This window comes from Canis lupus, chromosome 30 (genome assembly GCF_003254725.2).
Source record: "Canis lupus dingo isolate Sandy chromosome 30, ASM325472v2, whole genome shotgun sequence".
In the NCBI taxonomy this organism is placed as follows: domain Eukaryota; kingdom Metazoa; phylum Chordata; class Mammalia; order Carnivora; family Canidae; genus Canis; species Canis lupus.
Genome location: NC_064272.1, coordinates 38,135,823 through 38,154,175, shown reverse-complemented (window position 1 = coordinate 38,154,175; position 18,353 = coordinate 38,135,823). Strand labels below are relative to the sequence as shown.

The 18,353-nt window shown below is 59.0% G+C and overlaps 2 protein-coding genes across 9 annotated transcripts; both read right to left on the bottom strand.

The window, feature by feature from the left end:
- Positions 1 to 656: 656 nt before the first annotated feature.
- CPLX3 (complexin 3) lies at positions 657 to 5,719 on the bottom strand. The gene is made up of 3 exons (XM_025472161.3): positions 4,781 to 5,719; positions 3,398 to 3,485; positions 657 to 1,762 (listed from the first exon to the last, which is right to left on the bottom strand). The coding sequence occupies exons 1-3, from the start codon at positions 4,942 to 4,944 to the stop codon at positions 1,538 to 1,540; spliced, it is 477 nt and encodes a 158-aa protein (XP_025327946.1). The 5' UTR covers positions 4,945 to 5,719; the 3' UTR covers positions 657 to 1,537.
- Positions 5,720 to 5,866: 147 nt separating this feature from the next.
- On the bottom strand, positions 5,867 to 18,344 carry LMAN1L (lectin, mannose binding 1 like). 8 transcript variants are annotated; one of them, XM_035708990.2, is made up of 13 exons: positions 17,906 to 18,323; positions 14,403 to 14,557; positions 14,178 to 14,285; positions 14,031 to 14,089; positions 12,691 to 12,790; positions 12,179 to 12,299; positions 11,308 to 11,363; positions 10,547 to 10,679; positions 10,074 to 10,225; positions 8,906 to 8,961; positions 7,924 to 8,047; positions 7,175 to 7,302; positions 5,867 to 6,136 (listed from the first exon to the last, which is right to left on the bottom strand). In XM_035708990.2, exons 1-13 carry the CDS (start codon positions 18,084 to 18,086, stop codon positions 6,001 to 6,003), a joined length of 1,509 nt encoding a protein of 502 aa, XP_035564883.2. In that variant the 5' UTR covers positions 18,087 to 18,323; the 3' UTR covers positions 5,867 to 6,000. The 8 variants fall into 8 exon arrangements, with proteins under 8 accessions (XP_035564883.2, XP_025327939.3, XP_025327938.3 ...); XM_025472154.3 differs by having other exon boundaries at positions 8,906 to 8,973; positions 14,031 to 14,086; positions 17,906 to 18,307; XM_025472153.3 differs by having other exon boundaries at positions 8,906 to 8,973; positions 17,906 to 18,297.
- Positions 18,345 to 18,353: the final 9 nt, after the last annotated feature.

Sequence of the window (18,353 nt, the reverse complement as noted above, 5' to 3'; positions counted from 1 at the left end):
GGAGCCTGATGTGGGATTCGATCCCGGGTCTCCAGGATCACGCCCTGGGCCAAAGGCAGGCGCCAAACCGCTGCGCCACCCAGGGATCCCTGGTTTTGTTTGTTTTAAGGAGTCAGTTGTCATTTATTGATGGTTTACCATGTGCCAAAGGCTTTCCGAGCTGTCATCCTTTGAAACATTATTATTTAGGGAGGGGGTAGTTCTTCATTTCACAGCAGGAAAAAGAGGCTCTGAGAGGGAAAAGGAGCTGCTCAAAGTCACACAGCAGTGCCAGGACCCAAAGGTGCTTGCCTTGCCTTCTGTTTGTTATACCTCCCATCTCCAAGGTGAGAAGGGGACAGGTGCAGGTGCCACAGGCAGCTGTGATTGGCCAGAGACCCTCCTGGGGTTCCAAGGAATGGCCGGGAGGCCCAGCCTTCTCCACGTGCACCCCCACCCAGCTGGCTGCCACACCCTCCTCAAAGCCCAGACCTGTTCCATCCCGCCCCAGGCTGCACCTGGTACTTGGTCAGTGCCGGGACCCGCCCTTGCCCAGGGCCCCAAGAGGGTTGAGCTTGAGCATTTTATAGAGGCTGGCGTTGCTATGAAGCTATAGGTGAGGAGGGTGGTGAACCCCACAGTTCCTGGAGGTTTATAAGAAGTGGGAGGACGGTACATCATTTCAAATTTTTATTTTTCACGAAGCTCACAGAGGAGATCCAGCTATGGAATCCAGAGAGAGTTCTACGGGAACAGAACAGAAATTGCCTGGGCCTGGGTCCAGAGAAGGCCTGGAGCCACTTCAGTGCCAGCTTCATCCTTGGCACTCGGCCCCTCACACAGCACCGCTCAGCTCCCGCGAGCCAGAGCCCACGGCACAATGGCAGCCGCTGGTGGCTACGGCTGCAGCTGTTGTCGTGCCCAAGGAGGAGTGGGGGGTTGGCTCCAAGGGCCCAGAGGCCAAGCCAGAGTCTTAGAAATTAGCTAGTCCATTCCCATTTTTTAGAGATGATGCAGTGAAACCCAGAAAGAGCAGAGGCTTTCAAGGAGAGTGAATGTGGAGCCTCAGATCTGGGCCTCTTGTCTACTGAGGGTGTCTGCCTAAGGACCTCTCTAAGCATATCTGAGTGTTGGTGTCTAGAGGGGCTGGCCTGTGTGCGTGTGTCTGTGTGTGCCAGGATTCATCTGTGGCGCATGCTTCTGCACATGCTATGGTTTCCATGTCTGTGTCTCTCGATGGGTGTTCCTGTGTGCACCAACTTGGGGCCATGGGCAGAGGGAAAGGGGCCTATTCCTACAATCTTAGGAGGCCTCTCCAGGCTGAGTAGAGAGATTGGTTCCTGAGGGAAAGGGTGAGGAATGGGGACTTTGGCCCCAGTGGAAGGGATAGACCAGAAGGCAGGCTTGGGCCATGGAAGAGAAGGGTCCCAAGCTAGCAGGGGACAGGGGGAAATAAAACTGAGATGGGGTATGGGTCCCTGGACATTGAAACATGTTCTCAGCCCTCATGTGGGCCCAGCCCTGTGGTCACCCCAATGGGCAACCCCCAGGGAAGTAGTCACATGACGTGGCACTTCTCAGCTGATTGCTTGAGGTCTCCCAATGTGGTCTGGGCCTTGTCCTTGAGTGAGCTGATGTCCAAGCCAGGGAGACTGGCCAACTGCCCAAGGACGGAGGCCCTCTCCTCCTCCTCCTCTGTGTCCTCCTCAATCATCTTGGCCAGCTCCCGCGGCAGCTCCACGTCTCCACCTGCCATCTGAATCTGGCTCTCATCTGTCTCATTCTGAAGGGAAGAGGGGAAGAGGTGGAGTGGGGCTGGAGGTCCAGGAAGACCCAGAGTTGAAGGGACAGGGAGGAGGCCTGGACTGGGCTCCAGACCCCAGGATTCTTGAGCCACATGTTCCAGTGAGTTCAGTCCCCACCCCCACATCCCAGGGTCAAGCTTTTGACACTGGGACATGGACACCTTGCACTTTTATACTGCTTAACTTCACTCTAAGATACTGAAGACACTAGCATAGTGAATAAAGCAAAATGAAAATGCTTAGGAGTCAAACTGTCCCAGTCAGCTAAGTCATAGGGTATCATTACCTACACTGGAGGGTGTACTGGTCATAGTGATGGGTACCGTTTATCAAGTGCCTATCGTATGGCTGACATTCAAAATAACCCTGTGAGGTAGGTATTGTTATCGATTTTACAAACAAGGAAACTGAGGCCTTTTCCACTCATGCACTTTCTCTCTCAAATAAATAAAATCTTAAAAAAACAAAACAAAACAAAAAACCCTACATCATGGATTCCAATATCTGTGCTCTCTGCCCAACACCTACTGGTTGCCACTGCACTTCTCTATCCCTTTGGGGACCCTGGCACTTTCCACTTTATATCCTACTCAGTTACAGCCATGTCTTCCCTCTTCTATTAGACTCAGTTTCCTGATGGCAGGAGTTGTGTCTTTTAATATGCTCGGTGCAGGCATTTGAGCAATGCCTCCATTCCTAGCTGAGTTTTAACTCAGTAGCTTTCCAGGCTCTCTGGACTGTTTTTTGTTTTTTTCCCTCTCTGAGAGATTTTCAGAAGACTGGTGCCCTGTGGCGAGTCAGAGGCAGCCAGGGGATCAGGAAACACCTGCTGAATGAGTGAATGTGATGTTCAAATGTCTGGTCTTGCAATTCAGGTGGAAGCTTCTGGGCACTGGGAATAGCCTGTGCCTCAGTTTCCTCCTTAGGCAACACTTACATGCCCATCTAGTGCTGCACTGCCTATGGAAGATAGCCTCCTGGCTGCCTGGCCAACCAAGGGGCATCCTCCTCTCCGCAGACAGACTCCATGCCCTGGAAGGCAGCCACGGGTCCTGCAGTTAACTGAGGTTCAGCACTCACAAGCTTGAGCTCTGACCCCAGCTCCAACCCTAGCTGGCTGTGTGGTCTTTCCAGTCCCTTAATCTCTCTGAGCCTCAGTCTCCTGATTTGTAGTGTGAGCAACGGCTACCTGGAAGCGCTACTGAGGGGTTACACAAAGGCACGAAGGCCGAGTGCCTGGCACACAGAGGGTGCCGCAGTCTCTACGCCACCCCCCTCCCTGGGTATTCAGGAGCTTCGACTGTACTCACCCTTGTGGTAAAATCTACTGCCTTCCACTTCTGCCTGGGCCTGACTAGGGGTTGGGGGAGGGACACATGGGGGAGAGAAGGAGCGTGAACCAGCTCCAGAAACACAAACTGACCAGTCTTGGGAAGCCTGGGCTTCCCCCCTCAGCACCAAGCCCCAGCCTCTGGATCAGGGAAGGAAAGGTCCAACCAAGAACTCTGTGAGTTTCAGGAGCTGAGAGTTGTGGTGCCCAGAGTGGGGAGAAAGAGTGGGGAGCCCCATGCTCACGGTCCCCATGTGCCTACCAGCCCAGCTCCTAAGCTTACCTTGGGCAGCCGATATTTATCTCGGAAGTGGCTCCGCAGCGTGGCCCGCTCAGCCTTCCTCTGCGTGAACTGCGCGTCCCGCTCCATCCTGCGGGGGAGAGGGGGGGCACCGGGGCGCAGTCATCTCAAGGGCCTGGAGAATGGGTGGGGTCTGTGAGGGAAGGGACGCAGGGGTCTCTGCACACCCCGAGGTGGACCTCGGTTAGGCTTTGCTGCCTCTCCCCCCATCATCGCGGCCCTTTGTTATCTCTGCACCTGCCACACTGGGCTATGGGGGCGGGAGTGTCAGCCAGTGTGGCTCGCTCTGCAGACCCTAATATGTGTCCCTCGAGGCCTCCAACCCCGTCTGTCTTTTCCCTTCCTGACAGATTGTGTTGTGTGAGGGCAAGTACTCGGGACACGCTTGGGTTTGCGTCCTGGCTGCACTACCACTTTTGATATATCACTTATTTTCCTCCTTTGCCACTCACAAAACTATTATCAGGGGGATCTCTGGGTGGCTCAACGGTTTAGCGCCTGCCTTTGGCCCAGGTCGTGATCCTGGAGTCCCAGGATCAAGTCCCACATCAGGCTTCCTGCATGGAGCCTGCTTCTCCCTCTGCTTGTGTCTCTGCCTCTGTGTGTGTCTCTCATGAATAAATAAATAAAATCTTTTAAAAAAAACTATTATCAGGATTAAGCAAAATAATAGCTAATATTTAATGGTTTACCATGTGCCAGGCACTGTGCTATGTGGTTTATATGCGTTAAATAATTTAATCTTAAAAAATATATAGGGCATGTTTTATGGTTGCCATCCCCGTGTTACAGAGGAGGAAACTGAGGCACAGAAAGGTTTAGTTTAAGTAACTGGTCAAAAGTCACCCAGCTAAACAGAACAAAACAAAGCAAAACTGGATCTGAACTAAGCAGCCTCAAATGCCTCTCGGCCCCAGCACTGCCTGCACACAGTCGACGTTGAGTCTCAATATCTATGAGCGCCCCATCTCAAGACCTGTCTCCTTAACTCTGAGCCGCCTCAGCTGCATCGCTTTTCTCAGAATCTCAGACTCAGAGGAGCTCCAGTTGGAAGACGCAGACGGCTAGGACCAGATCGGATTAAGGGATTACTCGTTTCGTCAGAAATGCACGTGCCCCCACCCCATCCCAGGTCCCTACTGCCCCTGCCCCCATTCCCTCTGCCCAGAGTGCGAGGCTGGGACGGGGTCCCGGGTTTAAGATAGGGCAGCTGTGGGGACAGCCTAGAAAGCGCATCCCAGCCTCTTACCGCATCTAGAAAAGTAGGGTAAGGGGATTTGGTGTCTGAAACCGCCCTAGAGGTGGGTCAAGTGGCTGGAGGGGGTTCGGGGAAGGTCGTCGGTGCCAGGAAGGGATCCCACTCACTTCTCTTCCACCAGTTGCTTCTGATACTCCTCATACTCTTCTCGACTCATGCCCTGCGCTTCGGCGGCCGATTTGTCCCCGTCCCCCTTGTCCTCGCCGCCCCCCAGGCTCCCGGTGAGGTTCTTCAGCTGGCCGCCCACCATAGTCTTCACCATGAACGCCATGGTCCCCGCTGGCCCTGGCACGGGCGCCGGGAGCCGGGCACGTCCGCACCGACTTCAGCACTAGGGCTCGCGGACAGCTCCTGCCGCCGGCCCGGCGGGGCCCCGCGCTCCAGCCTCCAGCCCCCGCCTCCCCAAACCCCTCCTCACGGGGGGCGGGGGGCATGCACGGGGCTGAGGAGGCTGCACCACGTGCCCGCTCCGCACTCCCGCCTCCCCCACGTGCCTCCTTCCACGCCAAGCTCCGCCTGGGCATCGCTGACAGCGGATTAGGGCCGCGGGGGTGGGGTCTCCCGGGGACGGGGGCGCACCGAGGCGCACGGAGCTCTGCTCCCCTCTCTCCCCTCACTTCCCCCTCTGAGTCCCTGATAGCCAGGATCTCAGCTGGCTGATCCAAGTGGCAGCAAGGGGCAAAGATCCAGCCCTGGGCTCTGCCCCATTGTCCCCAACCTGCTGCCCCAGCAGCTGCCCAGAGAGGTGGACGCCGGGAAAGGGAGGGAGACCAGAGAGGGGGGAATCCCAATTATATCTCCATGGGTTGCCTCATTTTAGTGTGTGCTGCCAAAGCGAGTACCATGGGTTGCCTCCTTCCCATGCCAGCCCCGCTGACCCCTAGAGCTGCAGGAGGTGGCAGGCAGAAGGTTGTTCATGATGATGCTGGCTTGGCTAAGCCAGGAAGGACACCTGGAGGTACCACTCTTTGTGCTGGGTGAATTTGGGGATAGAATTATACCCGGTTGTGATTTCCTCTCCCCCCATTGTCCAGGGTTCAAGGCTCCTGGGGTATCTTGGTCTTTTGGCAATGAAGCCATTCCTTGACCTCCTTACCTGCTTGGAGCTCACTGTCCAGGTACCTGTCTGGAGAAAGTGGAAGCCTTCAGAAAGTAAGGTGAAGCCAGAAGGTCAATGAGCATGTCAAAGCATGGAGAGATGTAAATCACTTTTAATAAGATTAGAGCTCCCCCAAAGCTAAGGTGTGAGCAGGAGCTGGGCACCCAGAAGGAGAGGGTACTGGCCAAGTTGTCTCCCCCTAGACACCATCCACCTCCTTCTGGGCTTTCAGGTGAGTCGTGCACGCATACTGGGGGAGAGAGGCTCCCTCCTCAGAACCCCCAGGGCCCCAGGGACGTGTGGTGCAGGACACTGATGGCTGCCTGTGGACAAACAGTCCTGAAGGCTCTTGTCCAGCTCCCACCTATTGTCAAGGAAAAAAGAAGATTACTTGGATTTCTGCCTTTGGGGTTCTTGAGACCAGGCTCCAAACTCACCTCTCTAGCATCTCTCCACCCCTGTTCTAGGACCTTCCGTGGCTCCCTTGGCCTGCCCCATCAGGACCACATTCTTCCCCTGGCATTCAAGTTCTGTCCAGGTGGCTCCAGCCTTATGGCCACCATTATAAGCCTACCTAATGCATAAGGTTGTCATCATTTCCACTTTGTACCTTTGCTGTTCTCACCTGGAGGCTGTCTCTTCTCTGCTTTTTAAAGCTCAGCACACTTCACTTTTCCTCCAGGACCACCCCCAGACCACCCTGATTCTTCTTGTCTTGACATTCCATCAATAAGGACTGTCAGTCCCACTTCTGAGCACCTTAGCACCTTCTCCATCTCTAAATGTGTCATTCCTTCAACAAACACCCACCAAGCAGAATTAGTGACTTCCCCCCACCTTTTAAATCCTGTTCACTTGGCTTCACAAACTGGTCCCACCCTGCTTTGACAGTACTGAGCGAGTCACTTTTCCTCCAGGATATTGTGCTTTCTTTTTCATGCTTCCATGCTCTTCTCATGCTGTTCCTCTGCACTGATGCCTTTACTTATCTTGACAGGCTGGAAACCTTCTAGTCACCTTGACGACCCATATCCAACATCCCTTCCAGGTCAATTCCTCTATCTGCCCAAGCTGGGTCAAGGGCTTTATTCCTGTACTGTCATAGCCCCGAGCTTCCTGCCATCATGGCACCGACCACATAACTACCAGTTACTCATCAGTTTCTCACACCAGCAAGTGACTTCTGTGAGGGCGGGACTTAGATGGGGCCAGCAGTTGGGCAGGTGACCAGTAGAGCCTATCAGAAAAATGGGTCTTGGCCCAGGTGCTGCTCCTTGGCAGTTGTCAGGCCAGGCACATTCCCCCTGGGCCCCAGTGCCCCACCTCTCAAATCAGGTGGCTCTGACCCAGAATTAAGAGGTGCCAGGTAGGTGTAGGATGTCTTACCCGTAGGAAGACCCACCTGAAGTACTCGTAACAGAAGAAGCCTAGAGTCTGAATGAGGAGGAAGAGCAGAAAGATGCCAGGCTGCAGGCACGAGGAGGCCCCTGGGGCTTGGCGAGGTGAGCAGGGGGGCTTGGCTGCTGCTTTCTGAAAGGGGACATTTTAAAGTCCTGTATCAGCTTCTTACCCAAAAGGAAAGAGGGGACCTGGAATCTGGGCCATCTGTGTGGGCTCTACTTCCTTTCCCAGGCATGGGACACCCTGGCTGTCATCTCCAGAGAATTTGGAGAGGGTCAGGGTACAAAGCAGCTTCCCCCACCCAAGTTCCCATGGCCCATCTGTGGGAACAGCTGGGAAGGCCTAGGGCCTGGGATCATCGGGGCTCTGAAAGGCTCTAGAGATGAGAAAGAAGTAGAGAGCGAAAGACAGACGGTGAGGGCAAATGTAAAAGCAAGACAGGGCAGGGGCACCAGGAAGAGAGGGCTTCACCACCAAGCTCTGAGCACTCCCATTTCGCTTCTGGTCACTGAGGGGGTTGGACCAAATGGTCTCCAGGGTTCTGCTGGCATCAAGAGTCTCTGGAACCCTCCAGAGAGCAGAGAGGGCAGAGAGAAGGTAAGATCTCCATCACAGACACAGACAGACCCCAACACAGATGTGCTTGCCAGCAGTCCTAGGACGGGAGCACAAAGGCAGGAGGACCTGGGGATGCACAGGGGCTGGGCCACAAGGGCGGGGGCCTCATGGTATCCCTACATTCCCCCTCACCAGTGGGCCTTGAACGTCCTTCTGCAGGAGGCTCAGGATCTGGGCCAGCTCTAAGAAATGATGCTTGGTGCCCACGGGCAGATAGAAGAGCTGGGCTCTTGAGGCCACGCGGGCAGCTGCATCCCTGGGGAGGCGGGACCAGGGGAGGTGACTCATTATCCCTTCTGGTTGTACCCAAACCTCCTAACCCTTCCTCCCTGATTCCTCCCTAATCCCTGATTGCAGCACCTGGTGGGGAACAGGCACCATCTATAGGGCCCCTTCTCAGGGGCTGGTGTTCTTCCCCCAAACATTCCTGTGTCCTCAGACAGTTCTAGCTCCGAGAAAGTTCTCGGTAAAGTTGCCTCTCTCTAGGCTCCCTGGGCTCTGCTTTCCATCCCCAGCCCCCAGGGGACTTAGTTCCTCTCCCCTTTCCCATCCTCCCACCCTCAAGCGTCTAGATGTGAGTAAGGGACCCAGAATCCAGCATCCAGCCTGAAGCTTTCCTCCTCCGTGGCATCAAGGTGACCTCCCTGTCCACAGAGCTCTCTGGGGAGCCCTTGAGGCTTGGCCCAAAGTGGGATGTTGGGGGGCTGGTGGAGGCACAAAGAACACAGGGACTGCCCCCTCCTGCTGGGCCTGATCTTGGTTGTGGTTGCTCCAAGCATGTCATCAAAGCACGGCCTCCTTCCAGGCGCTGTCACTGAAGGAGGGCTCAGATTCAACCCTCCCTGGGGAGGTGGGGTGTCTGATAGGGGCTCTCATGAGGGCCCCTCCCAGGGAGAATTACTTTTAAACTAGGAATTTCAAGACTTTAAACTTGAGTCAATTAAGTTCAAGTCAACTCAACAAACCTAACGGTGCCCCAGCCCCTCCCTGTGCACCAGACTTTGTGCTGGGTGCTCAGGAAGTGAGGAGAGGACTAGGGAACCCGTGGAGGAACTTGAGGCTGAGCACGTGGGTGGAGCGGGACTTCTCTGCCCCTCCTCGCAGATGCCCTTACCTTATCTCTTGCAGGTCCTGGAGCAGAGTCCTCTGTCTGTGGAGCAGGGCGCAGACCTTGGCAGAGTCCTGCAGGAGTGCCACCCTGTTCTCTGGGGCCCAGGGCTCAGCCCCTCTCTCCTCAGAATCCCTCTTCCCCAGGGACACTGAAGCCCTCTTCCTTCTGGAAGGCCTTACCAGCTTTCCTGGCCCCTGCTCACTTTGGACATTATCTGACATACTGAGTTTATCCCCCGTCCGGCTGGGCTTCTGGACTTCCCTCCTCTCAAACCGCTTATCCCTGAGGGTCATAGGCTCTCTGCCCTCTGCAGAAGTGGTTCTGCCCCTGGAGGCAGCAAAGGCCCAGTCGAGTCCTCTCCTACCTACTCCCACTCGGGGCCCAGTCCAAGATGGGGCCAGTGCCCAACAGCCCTCAGTGCCTGCGCCTCTGTCTCGCTGAGAGGCCTGGAGAAGTGACCGCCCCTCTCCGGGGTGGGTAGAACCTGGCAGGAGGAGTTCTGGGCCTGGAAGTAGGGTCAGAGAGCGGCCTGGCCTTGGAGTGTGGCCCCGTCGCCACCCCGCCGCTCCAGCAGCCCAGCCTCAGCCGCTCTGGCCCGAGGACACAGATGAGAGCCCCGAGCTGTCAGAGCCCAGCAAAGCTCGCAGGAGCCCCTGGCCTCCCTGCCTGGCATCGAGCATCCAGCTCTCCGGCCCAGGCTGGGCATGCCACGGGGCATGACTGTTCCGAGGAGAAGCCAGGAGGGCAGTGGCGATGAAGCGAGGCTTCGGGTGCATCTGAGCACTAAGCCAGCCATCCGTACGTGACCCAAGTCACATGTGGAGCTACATGCAAATTAGCACCCGGTCTCTTTCTGGCACTTGTCCAGGGCCCCGGGTACCCGGCAGTGCCTCTCCCAGCCCCAGCCACGTGGATCCGGGGGCACCTGCTCACACAGGGCTAGCCCCCTGCATGCTCCCCGGCCTCGCAGATCCAGCCCATCCTGCCACCTGCGGCACTGCACCCCCCTCTCCTTTCCCCCCAGGCCTTGGGGGAGACTAGTTCCCAAGTACAGTGGTTGCTCCTCCTCCTGGACAGAGGGAGCCCCCCGGTGCCAGGGGCCCAGTGCCTGAGGGAGCTCACTCTTCCAGGCCTGCAGGCAGGGCCTTGGGTGCCCAAGGGGGCCACTCACCCAGGCTCCGACAGGCCTGGCATGGCCCAGGGACCCCAGCTGCATCTTCCATTGCCTCTCAGCCTGGGCCAACCGTTTGGATAGACCCTGGAGGGCCTGCAGGATCTGGCGATATCTGCCCAGCGTCTCCTCCAGGCCAAAGCGTCGCTCCCCTGGAGAATGGGGCAGAGCTGGGACAGGCAGCCGGCGGCACCGCGGTAGGAGGTCCTATCTTTGGGGGGCTTCTTGGAGAGGGTGGGCAGAAAGTCAGGCTTCTGCCTCCAAGACTCTCCCCTGAAAAGATGTGAACCCGTGGAGGAACCCCACCCGTGGGGTGGGAATAGGACCGAGTCCCAGGACCCGGGGTCTGCTAGATGGGGCCTCCTCAGGCCCTCCTCTCCCCACTACTTAAAGGACTCCTGGTTTGAAGGGAAGAGGGTCCTGTGATGCTCCAATGGGCCCCTGCCCCACCTGCCTGCTCCCTGGGTCCCTACCCTCTTCCTGGACTTTGGAGCTCAGCTTTGGCATCGCGTCCTCCCTGGTGCCAAGGGCCAGCCTCGCCCGAAGCCCTTCCAGCTGCCTTGCCAGCCGGCGCTCCTCCATCTCCAGAAGGGGCTGGCGGGGAGGCTGGACAAAGAAGAGAGAAGTCAGGCCTGAAACCCGTGGGAGGCCTGCGGTGAGGGGAGCTTTCCCCCAGGGCCCCAGCCCCCATCCTGGTGGACCAAACATCCATCCCAGCCAGGGAAGAAGCGCCCCAGCTGGGTCTCCCTCACTGGGCCACGAGGCCCTACAATTGCAGCCCGGCTCTGTGGCTGCCCCATCCCCACCCCTTCCCTCCTGCTGCCGCCTGACACCCCAGCAGCTCTCTCGGGACTCGGACTTTTGTCCGGGCGGCTCCCCACTCAGCCACCTCTCTCTGCTCTTCAAGCTCCTGTCTTCCAGGTGGCCTTCCCTGCTCCCCTTAGCTGGTCAGGACCCCTCTTTCATGTTCCCACAGTCCCCAGCCAGCTTGGGAGATGCTCCAGGACAGGGCCTGGTGCCAGGTCACCTCTGGCCCCCAGCACGGCCCGGAATAAAGCCTGGCCTGGGCAGAGCTGCAGAGCTCAGAGACACAGACAGCTCTCAGTAGAGATAAAGGCTGGAATGATGGTACGGAACACCGTGACGTGAGCAGAAGCTTCTGCGACGGGGAGGGGTCCCCGGGCTGTCTCTCCCCTAGCTCTCCCCTGAAGTGCCGGCCCAGGGCTGGCATCACCTTAGGACCCGGCTCACTCAGACTGAAGGTCAGGAAGGACAGGATGTCATGGTCATCTGGAAGGGGGGAGAGAAGGGAAGGTAAGACGCCCCCCTCGGCCCAGTGGCCTGTGTGCTCAGCCCTCACCCCCAGGCCCCATTACATTCTGGGCAGGCAGGAGATCTGGGCAGCTCTATCCTTCGTCTTGCTCACTTCATAGGAAACGTGTGGGGGGCAGACAAGCAGGGGGGTGGACAGTGAGGGTGGACCCACACACAGAGCCAAAGGTGGGTGCCCCACAGTGAGTGGGTAAACTGGACAGTCCTGGGTGAGAGCCAGGGCAGCAGACTGACACCCTCAGGCCCCAGAGCGTGGCCTCTACTGGCAGAAGCAAGCACGCAGCGGCCACCCCCTCAGCAGGGCTCTGATCATTTCACTCTCCTCCTCAGAAACCTTCCATGGCTCCCTAGGGCCTAGAGCCTAAAGACCAAAGTCCTGGCCTTCAAGAACTCCCACTCTCGGGTTCTATTCTGCTTTCCAGCTGTGGGTCTCTCTGTGGACTCTCCATGACATTACATCCTTTTGCTCCGGTTCCCTAAATGTCCCTCGTGGCTGCCCTCTTCTGCTTGCCCCACAGTCCCCAGCTGGGGGCACGTATGAGACCATCACCGGAATAAAGGCTTCTGGTGCTTATCCTATTCGAGACTCAGCAGCCCTGCAAGGCAGACGTGACCTCCCCCGGTGGCAGCAGAGGCCCAGAGACGGCTTGTGCATGACTTCCCAGGCCACATAGAGAGGAAGTGGCTAGCCCCACGCCCAGAGCCGTTTAGAAGGTGTGCGCAGGATGAGTCATTAGGTACCACTCTGCCCTCACTTGCCCAGAAGGCCTCACCTGCCAGGGTGCTGGTGGCTGCCGAGACCCCAAAGAAACCTCCAGGAGCCAAAAGCAGGGGCCCGGTGTCAACACAAACCTCATCTAGGTCACTGGGTGTGAGGCCACTGCTCAGGGACACCTGAGGGGTACAGAGGAGTGAGCCCCTTGCAGATAGAACCCTCTCCTCTCCCCTGACCCCAGCTGTGGGGCACTGTCCCCATCTCTGATTCACCAGCTCCCCTGGTTCTAAAGTAGAGCTTGCAGGTGGCTGCAGGGCTTGGCATCAGAATGGCACGGGGGTGGGGGGACACACGCTCACCTGGTCTCACTCCAGCCCACGTAAGTATGTGCTCTGGGAGTTAGCAGTGTGTGCAGGGAGGAGGAGCCCGCATGTGCCAGGAACCCCGTGCAGCGGCACGGGCACGACTCTGTTGGGGTCACGGGGCTCGCACAGCAGCTCTGTAGCTCTGGGCCCTCCAGCCCTCCAGCCCCCACCCAGAGAAGCTGCAGAAGCAGGAGGGGCCACTCACACGCAGCCTGTGCCCCCAGTACGTGATCCGTGCCGTGAAGGGTCGTGGCAGGTTGCGGAAGTCCCAGCGGCAGGAGCCCAGCTCGCCGCCGGCTCCGTCCCTGTGGGCGCAGGACCCAAGGTCTGGTCGCGGGGGTGGTCCCGGGGGCTGCTCTGCGCAGGCGTCCTGGGGACCCGGGACGGGACAGGTCCCCGTGGCCTAGCCGAGTCTGCTTCTCTAGCAGGAGGAGAGGCGCAGGAAAGCAGGCCTCGCCTGGCGGAGCTGGGAGTTGGAGTTTACAGAAAAGGCCAAGGCCTCCCTGTGCCCCGTCCCTGGGGGACAGAGCCTGACGGGCGTGGGTCCTGCCCTCAGGTCCCCGGGCCCTCCCTTGACCTCCACATCCGCCTGCGCCTGCGGGTAAGGCTTCTCCTCCCTCTCCTTTCTCCCGGCCTGACTCAGCAGGACTGAGTCGGGACAGTGGCACAGACAAGTTCTGGGGGCCCGAGGGGGCCGAGGCTCTGTGGGGCGGAGGCGCACAGCAGGTGCTCCCCAGCCGGGCGCAGGGCGGGGAGGGAGGCCAGCTCCGGGGGCAGCCTGCGTCACCTTGGCCGTGTGACCAGCCCTCCCAAACCTGAATTTCCTCACCTTCCAAATGAGGATAATAATTGGAACTACCTCATAACATTGTTATGAGGGTTTAACCAAGACCATGAATGTAAAGCGCTCGGCCCGGCGCCAGGCGCACAGGTAGTCTCTGCTCCATAAACATGAGCAATTACTCTAATTGTTATGAGCTGAGGGGTATTTGCTGAGCGACACTGACGGGCTGGCCCTGCTCCCGGTGGGACGGGAAGCCACGTCAGCTGGAAGGAGGGGTGGCGCAGGGCAGGGCACAGGCCACATGGCCTCCAATCTCGGCCCTGCGCACAGCCCTGTGACCTTGGGCAAGTCGCTCCACCTCTCTGGGCCTCCCCGGCCAGCCTGTGATTGGGGACTAAGACTCCCTCGCCGCCAGGGTGCTGCTGCTCAGAGGCGGTGTTGTGAGTGACCACACTCGGCACATGCTCCCCCTTGTGTCCTTTGACACCCCCCACCAGGGTGGGGGCGCTAGGCATTGAGGACTCAGTGGGGCCGTTCCTGGGAAGCCCGAACAAACTCGGGTCCCTGCCCTGGAGGAGGCCCCGCGGGGACCAAGGAGACAGGAGTTCCAGGGCAGCAGCTCAGATAAGAGGCCAGCGAGGAGGGCACAGCCGGGCAGTGTTGGGGGGGCGCCTCAGGACCCAGGCCGGGGCTCGGGTAGGCAGTGAGGGTACCGCGGAGGCCCCGGGAGTGGGCTGGGGTCAGTCCCGACAGGGGCTTACCCATGCGACTCGAGGCGAGTGTGCCCATCACTGGCCAGCACGCGGATGACAGGACTCTGCTGCGGGGGGGACAAGCGGCCTGAGCCATGGGTGCGGGCTGGAGTGCGACGGTGTGGACAGGAGGACGGCCCGGAGATCACCACTCACCTGGGTGTCCTCGGCCGAGGAGTCGAAGAGGATCCCGATGCCGTCCCACGAGGTCGGCCCCCCCGGGGCCAAGCCCACCTGGCCCTTGTCCCGGGTGTACCACACGGCCTGCGGGGCCCCAGCTGCTCAGCCCGGGGACCTCGGGACACCAGAGCCTCGGGATCGCCACCCGCCTCCCCGGCTCACCCCCCGTGCTCCCGCCGGGCCTCAACTGGGGCCACTCACCATGCCCTGGGCTCCCAGGCGCCCCGGCCCCGTCACCCTCATCTGCACCTCCACCTCCCAGGCCGAGAAGAGGACGGGAGCCCTGCTCCACACGGCACCACTGAGGCTCTGCGTGGACGGGGCCAGGCGCACTTCTTCCGGACCCAGTACAGCACCTGCGGACCGGGACAGCTCAGAGCCGGGGGCCCCCCCGTCCCCTGCCCTCCGTCATTCTCTGTCTGGCCTGGGCCGCGCTCTGGGGGAGCAAGGAGGTGACATCAGGGCCTGCCAGTAAATAACAGGCCAGCTGTCGCATGCGGGAACCCACCGGAGACGTGGGTGCTGGAGCCCAGCACAGAGCTGGAGCCCCCCACAGCTGGGGCGCCTCACCGGGTGGGGGCAACAGATGTCAGACCCACGGGGGGCGCTTCACCTGATTTCTCAAGGAAGCCTCACCACAAGTTTGTACAGCCTGCTTTTAAAAGACCCCATTAAAAAAAATAAAAATGAAAATAAAAATAAAAATAAAAATAAAAAAAATAAATAAATAAAAATAAAAATAAATAAGAGACCCCATTTTACACACGAGGCTCAGACAAGCTAAGGAACTAAGTGGATTGGAACTCAGCTCATCCGATTCCAAAGTATGGCTGACCCTCCAACAACACGGCTTTGGGCTGCGTGGGTCCATTTATATGCGCGTGATTGTTTTCATAAATGCCATATGATACTGTAAATGCGGTTTCCTGATGATTCTCTTTTTTCTTAAAAGTTATTTATTTTAGGGGGACCTGGGTGGCTCAGCGGTTGAGCGTCTGCCTTTGGCTCAGGGCGTGACCCCGGGGTCCTGGGATCGAGTCCTGCATCGGGTTCCCTGCATGGAGCCTGCTTCTCCCTCTGCCTGTGTCTCTGCCTCTGTGTGTCTCTCATGAATAAATAAATAAAACATTTTTTCTTTTTTTTTCTTAGATTTTATTTACTTATTCATGAGAGACACAGGCAGAGGGAGAAGCAGGCTCCATGCAGGGAGCCTGATGCAGGACTCGATCCCGGGTCTCCAGGATCAGGCCCCGGGCTGTAGGCGGCGCTAAACCGCTGAGCCACCTGGGCTGCCCTAAATAAAATATTTTTAAAGAATTTATTTATTTTAAGGAACGAGAATGAGTGTGAGCAGGGGGAGGAGCAGCGAGGAAGGAGGGGTTGGAGAAAGACTCTCCAGCAGACTCCGCACTGAGCCTGGAGCCTAGGCTCACGACCCTGAGACCACGACCTGAGCCAAAACCAAGAGTCGGAGGCTTAACGGACTGAGCCTCCCAGGCGCCCTCTTCCTTACGATTTTCTTAACACTTCCTTCTCTCTGGCTTACCTTATTGTAAGAATACGATATATAATACGTACAACGTACAAAACTGTGTTACTTGCCTCTGTGCATATTGGTAAGGCTTGGGGTCAAGCTATTAACAGTTAAGTCTTGGGGGCATCACAAGTGACATCCTGATTTTCCACACGTGTGGGGCCGGCGTCCCTAACCCCTGAGCTGTTCAAGTGTCAACCGTTCAAGCATCAGCCTTTTGCCCCGACAAGACAGATTTGTGCCTCTCTGAGTGTCAGGTGAGGAAACAGGACCCACGGAGGAAAAGGATGCGCGGGGGGCCCCGGGACACAGCAGAGTGCTTTGTGAGAACAACCACGTTGGGGTTCAGGATCCAGACTGCGGAAGCACGGAGAGACGGAGAGACGCCCCGTGTGGCCAAACGAGGCCCGGGGGCTTCCTGGTGGGGGCACCTGGGGGCATTCCAAGGTGAGGAAAGCATTTGAAAGCCAAAGTGGGACCTGGCTGGCAAGGCAGGTGGTGAGGAAAGGGTGGGGGATGGAGTGAGTGTGTGTGTGTGTGTGTGTGTGTGTGTGTGAATTCTCAGTGGCTGTGGCTAGGGGGAGACCTATCTGGGAGGAGGAGGGAAAGGGGAGAGAAACTGAGGCAGGCTCGGCAGGAATCGAGGGGAGGGTGATCAGAGGCCTCACCCAGCTGGCTCCCCACCCCTCTGGCCTGCCAGCCTGGAACCTGGCCCAAGGCCCAGGCCTTGCCAGGACTTTCCGGAGGCTACTAATCCCGGCTGTTTGCTCAGCAAGGCCAGGGCTGGGGGTGGGGAGGCTCAGAGGCTGCAAGGCCAGATCCTGGGGGCCCTTAGAAGCCACCACTGCCTCTGAAGTGGCTTGTAGGAGGCAAGGATTGTCCACTGAATACTACACGTGTGCAGTCAGCCTTAGGTGGGTTGTGCGTGAGACCTCACCCCAAACTGCCGGCTCCCCGAGTCCGACTCGGCCCTGCGTCTCTGGGCTCGGCACAGAGGGGCAGTGGTGGTGGCAGGTGAGTGAATGAATGAAGGGACAGGCCGCATCTGGCTGTGTGACCTCGGCAAAGCCTCTGCCCCTCTACTGGGTCTGAGCCACTCCGGGCCTGATGGGGCTCAGGGGCAGGGGGCGCCGCGCTCGGGCCTGAGGCAGGGCCTGGCTTGGTGCCGCGAGAACCGGCCCCTTCCTTTGTTTACCTCCGGTGCCTCCGTGAGGGAAGATTGACGGGGCCTGTCATGGTAAAGGGACACCTGTTCTGGCCTCAGTCAGGAATCACGCGCCGCTCAGAGCTTCCACCTCACACACACAGAAATACGTGATGGATCTGCTTTCTCTCTTTGCCCTGCCTGTTAGGGGGCTCTGAGCCAGCTCCATGGCCAAGTAGGGGGGCAGGCCACGCAGCACGCGCTGGTGACAAGCCGTGTTCCTAGACTCACCTCCTGCCTCAGCCTTACCCCCTAGTCTTGATCCTCTCGTTCATTTCTAACCTAAGCTCGTCTGTACTGCGTGGGTTTTCGTCAGTCCTCGGGGAGCCTTTCCTCGGGTGCCTGTCTGGGTTGAGCATCTGACCCCTGATTTCAGCTCGGGTCATGACCTCAGGGTTGTGGGACTGAGCCCCACAGTGGGGAGAAAGTTCCGTCTTCAACAAGAGCAAGTAGAAAGGAGACTCCGGAGGCCTGGTTGGGCAGTTCCCGAAGCTACTGTGCTCGTGCCCCCCGCCCCCAGCACACACAGGGCAGAGCTGCTGCTCCAGCTGCCAGGCAGCCCCCAGTTCTCCCGGACAGCCCGGCCCGTCGGGGAGCAGGGAGCGGGGAGGCTGGCGCGGCCCAAGCTGCCTTGGGCGGTGGGTCTGGGCCTCAGCAGGCGGGCGAGCGTGTGTACTTACAGGCGGGAGAAGCAGAGGAAGGAGAGGGTCCAGGAGAGGCAGAGGGAGAGAGAGAAGCCCTAGGCGGAGACAGAGGAAGGCAGGGAGAGAAACTGAGGCCGGGGGCGGGGTGGGCCGTGGTGGGCGGAGGAGGAGGTGGGTGACAGGGGCCCTGGGCCCTGGGCCCGCCAGCACCGAGTCACAGCTGCCTGGAGCTGGCCAGCCCCCCCCCCCACGCGGCTGATCCACCCCCCCTCATTGCTCCCCTCGGCCGATCCCCGCCCGTCCCCCCCTCCGGCCCGCTCACCTCCGTGATGACTCCAGAAGGGTATTGCAGCCCCGGGCGCCGCCAGCCTTGGTCCTTTGAAGCTGAGCTTATACTCAAACCTCCTCTGAAGAGAACTGGCCCCCTCAGGGCCGGGGGCGCCCAGGAGCAGGAGGAGGGCGAGGGCGAGGCGGAGCAGGGGCTCCCCGCTGGCCACCAGCATTGCAGCCGCAGGGGGAGGCCAGGGCGGGCGCCAGGGCGGCCGGGCGGGGAGGAGCTGCTGTCGCCGTCCTCTCCCTGTCCCCACAGAGGCCGGTTCCCCGGGGCGACCTCCTCGCCAGCCTGACCCCGACCTCTCGCGCACCTCGGGCCATCACCCGCCGTCCCTCGGGCGGCCTCTCCCCTGGCTCAGGATGGGCCCCGCCCCGCCTCCTGCCCGCAGATCAATGTCCCGGGCCACCCCCGTCCCGCCTTCTCTGTCCCAGGCGCT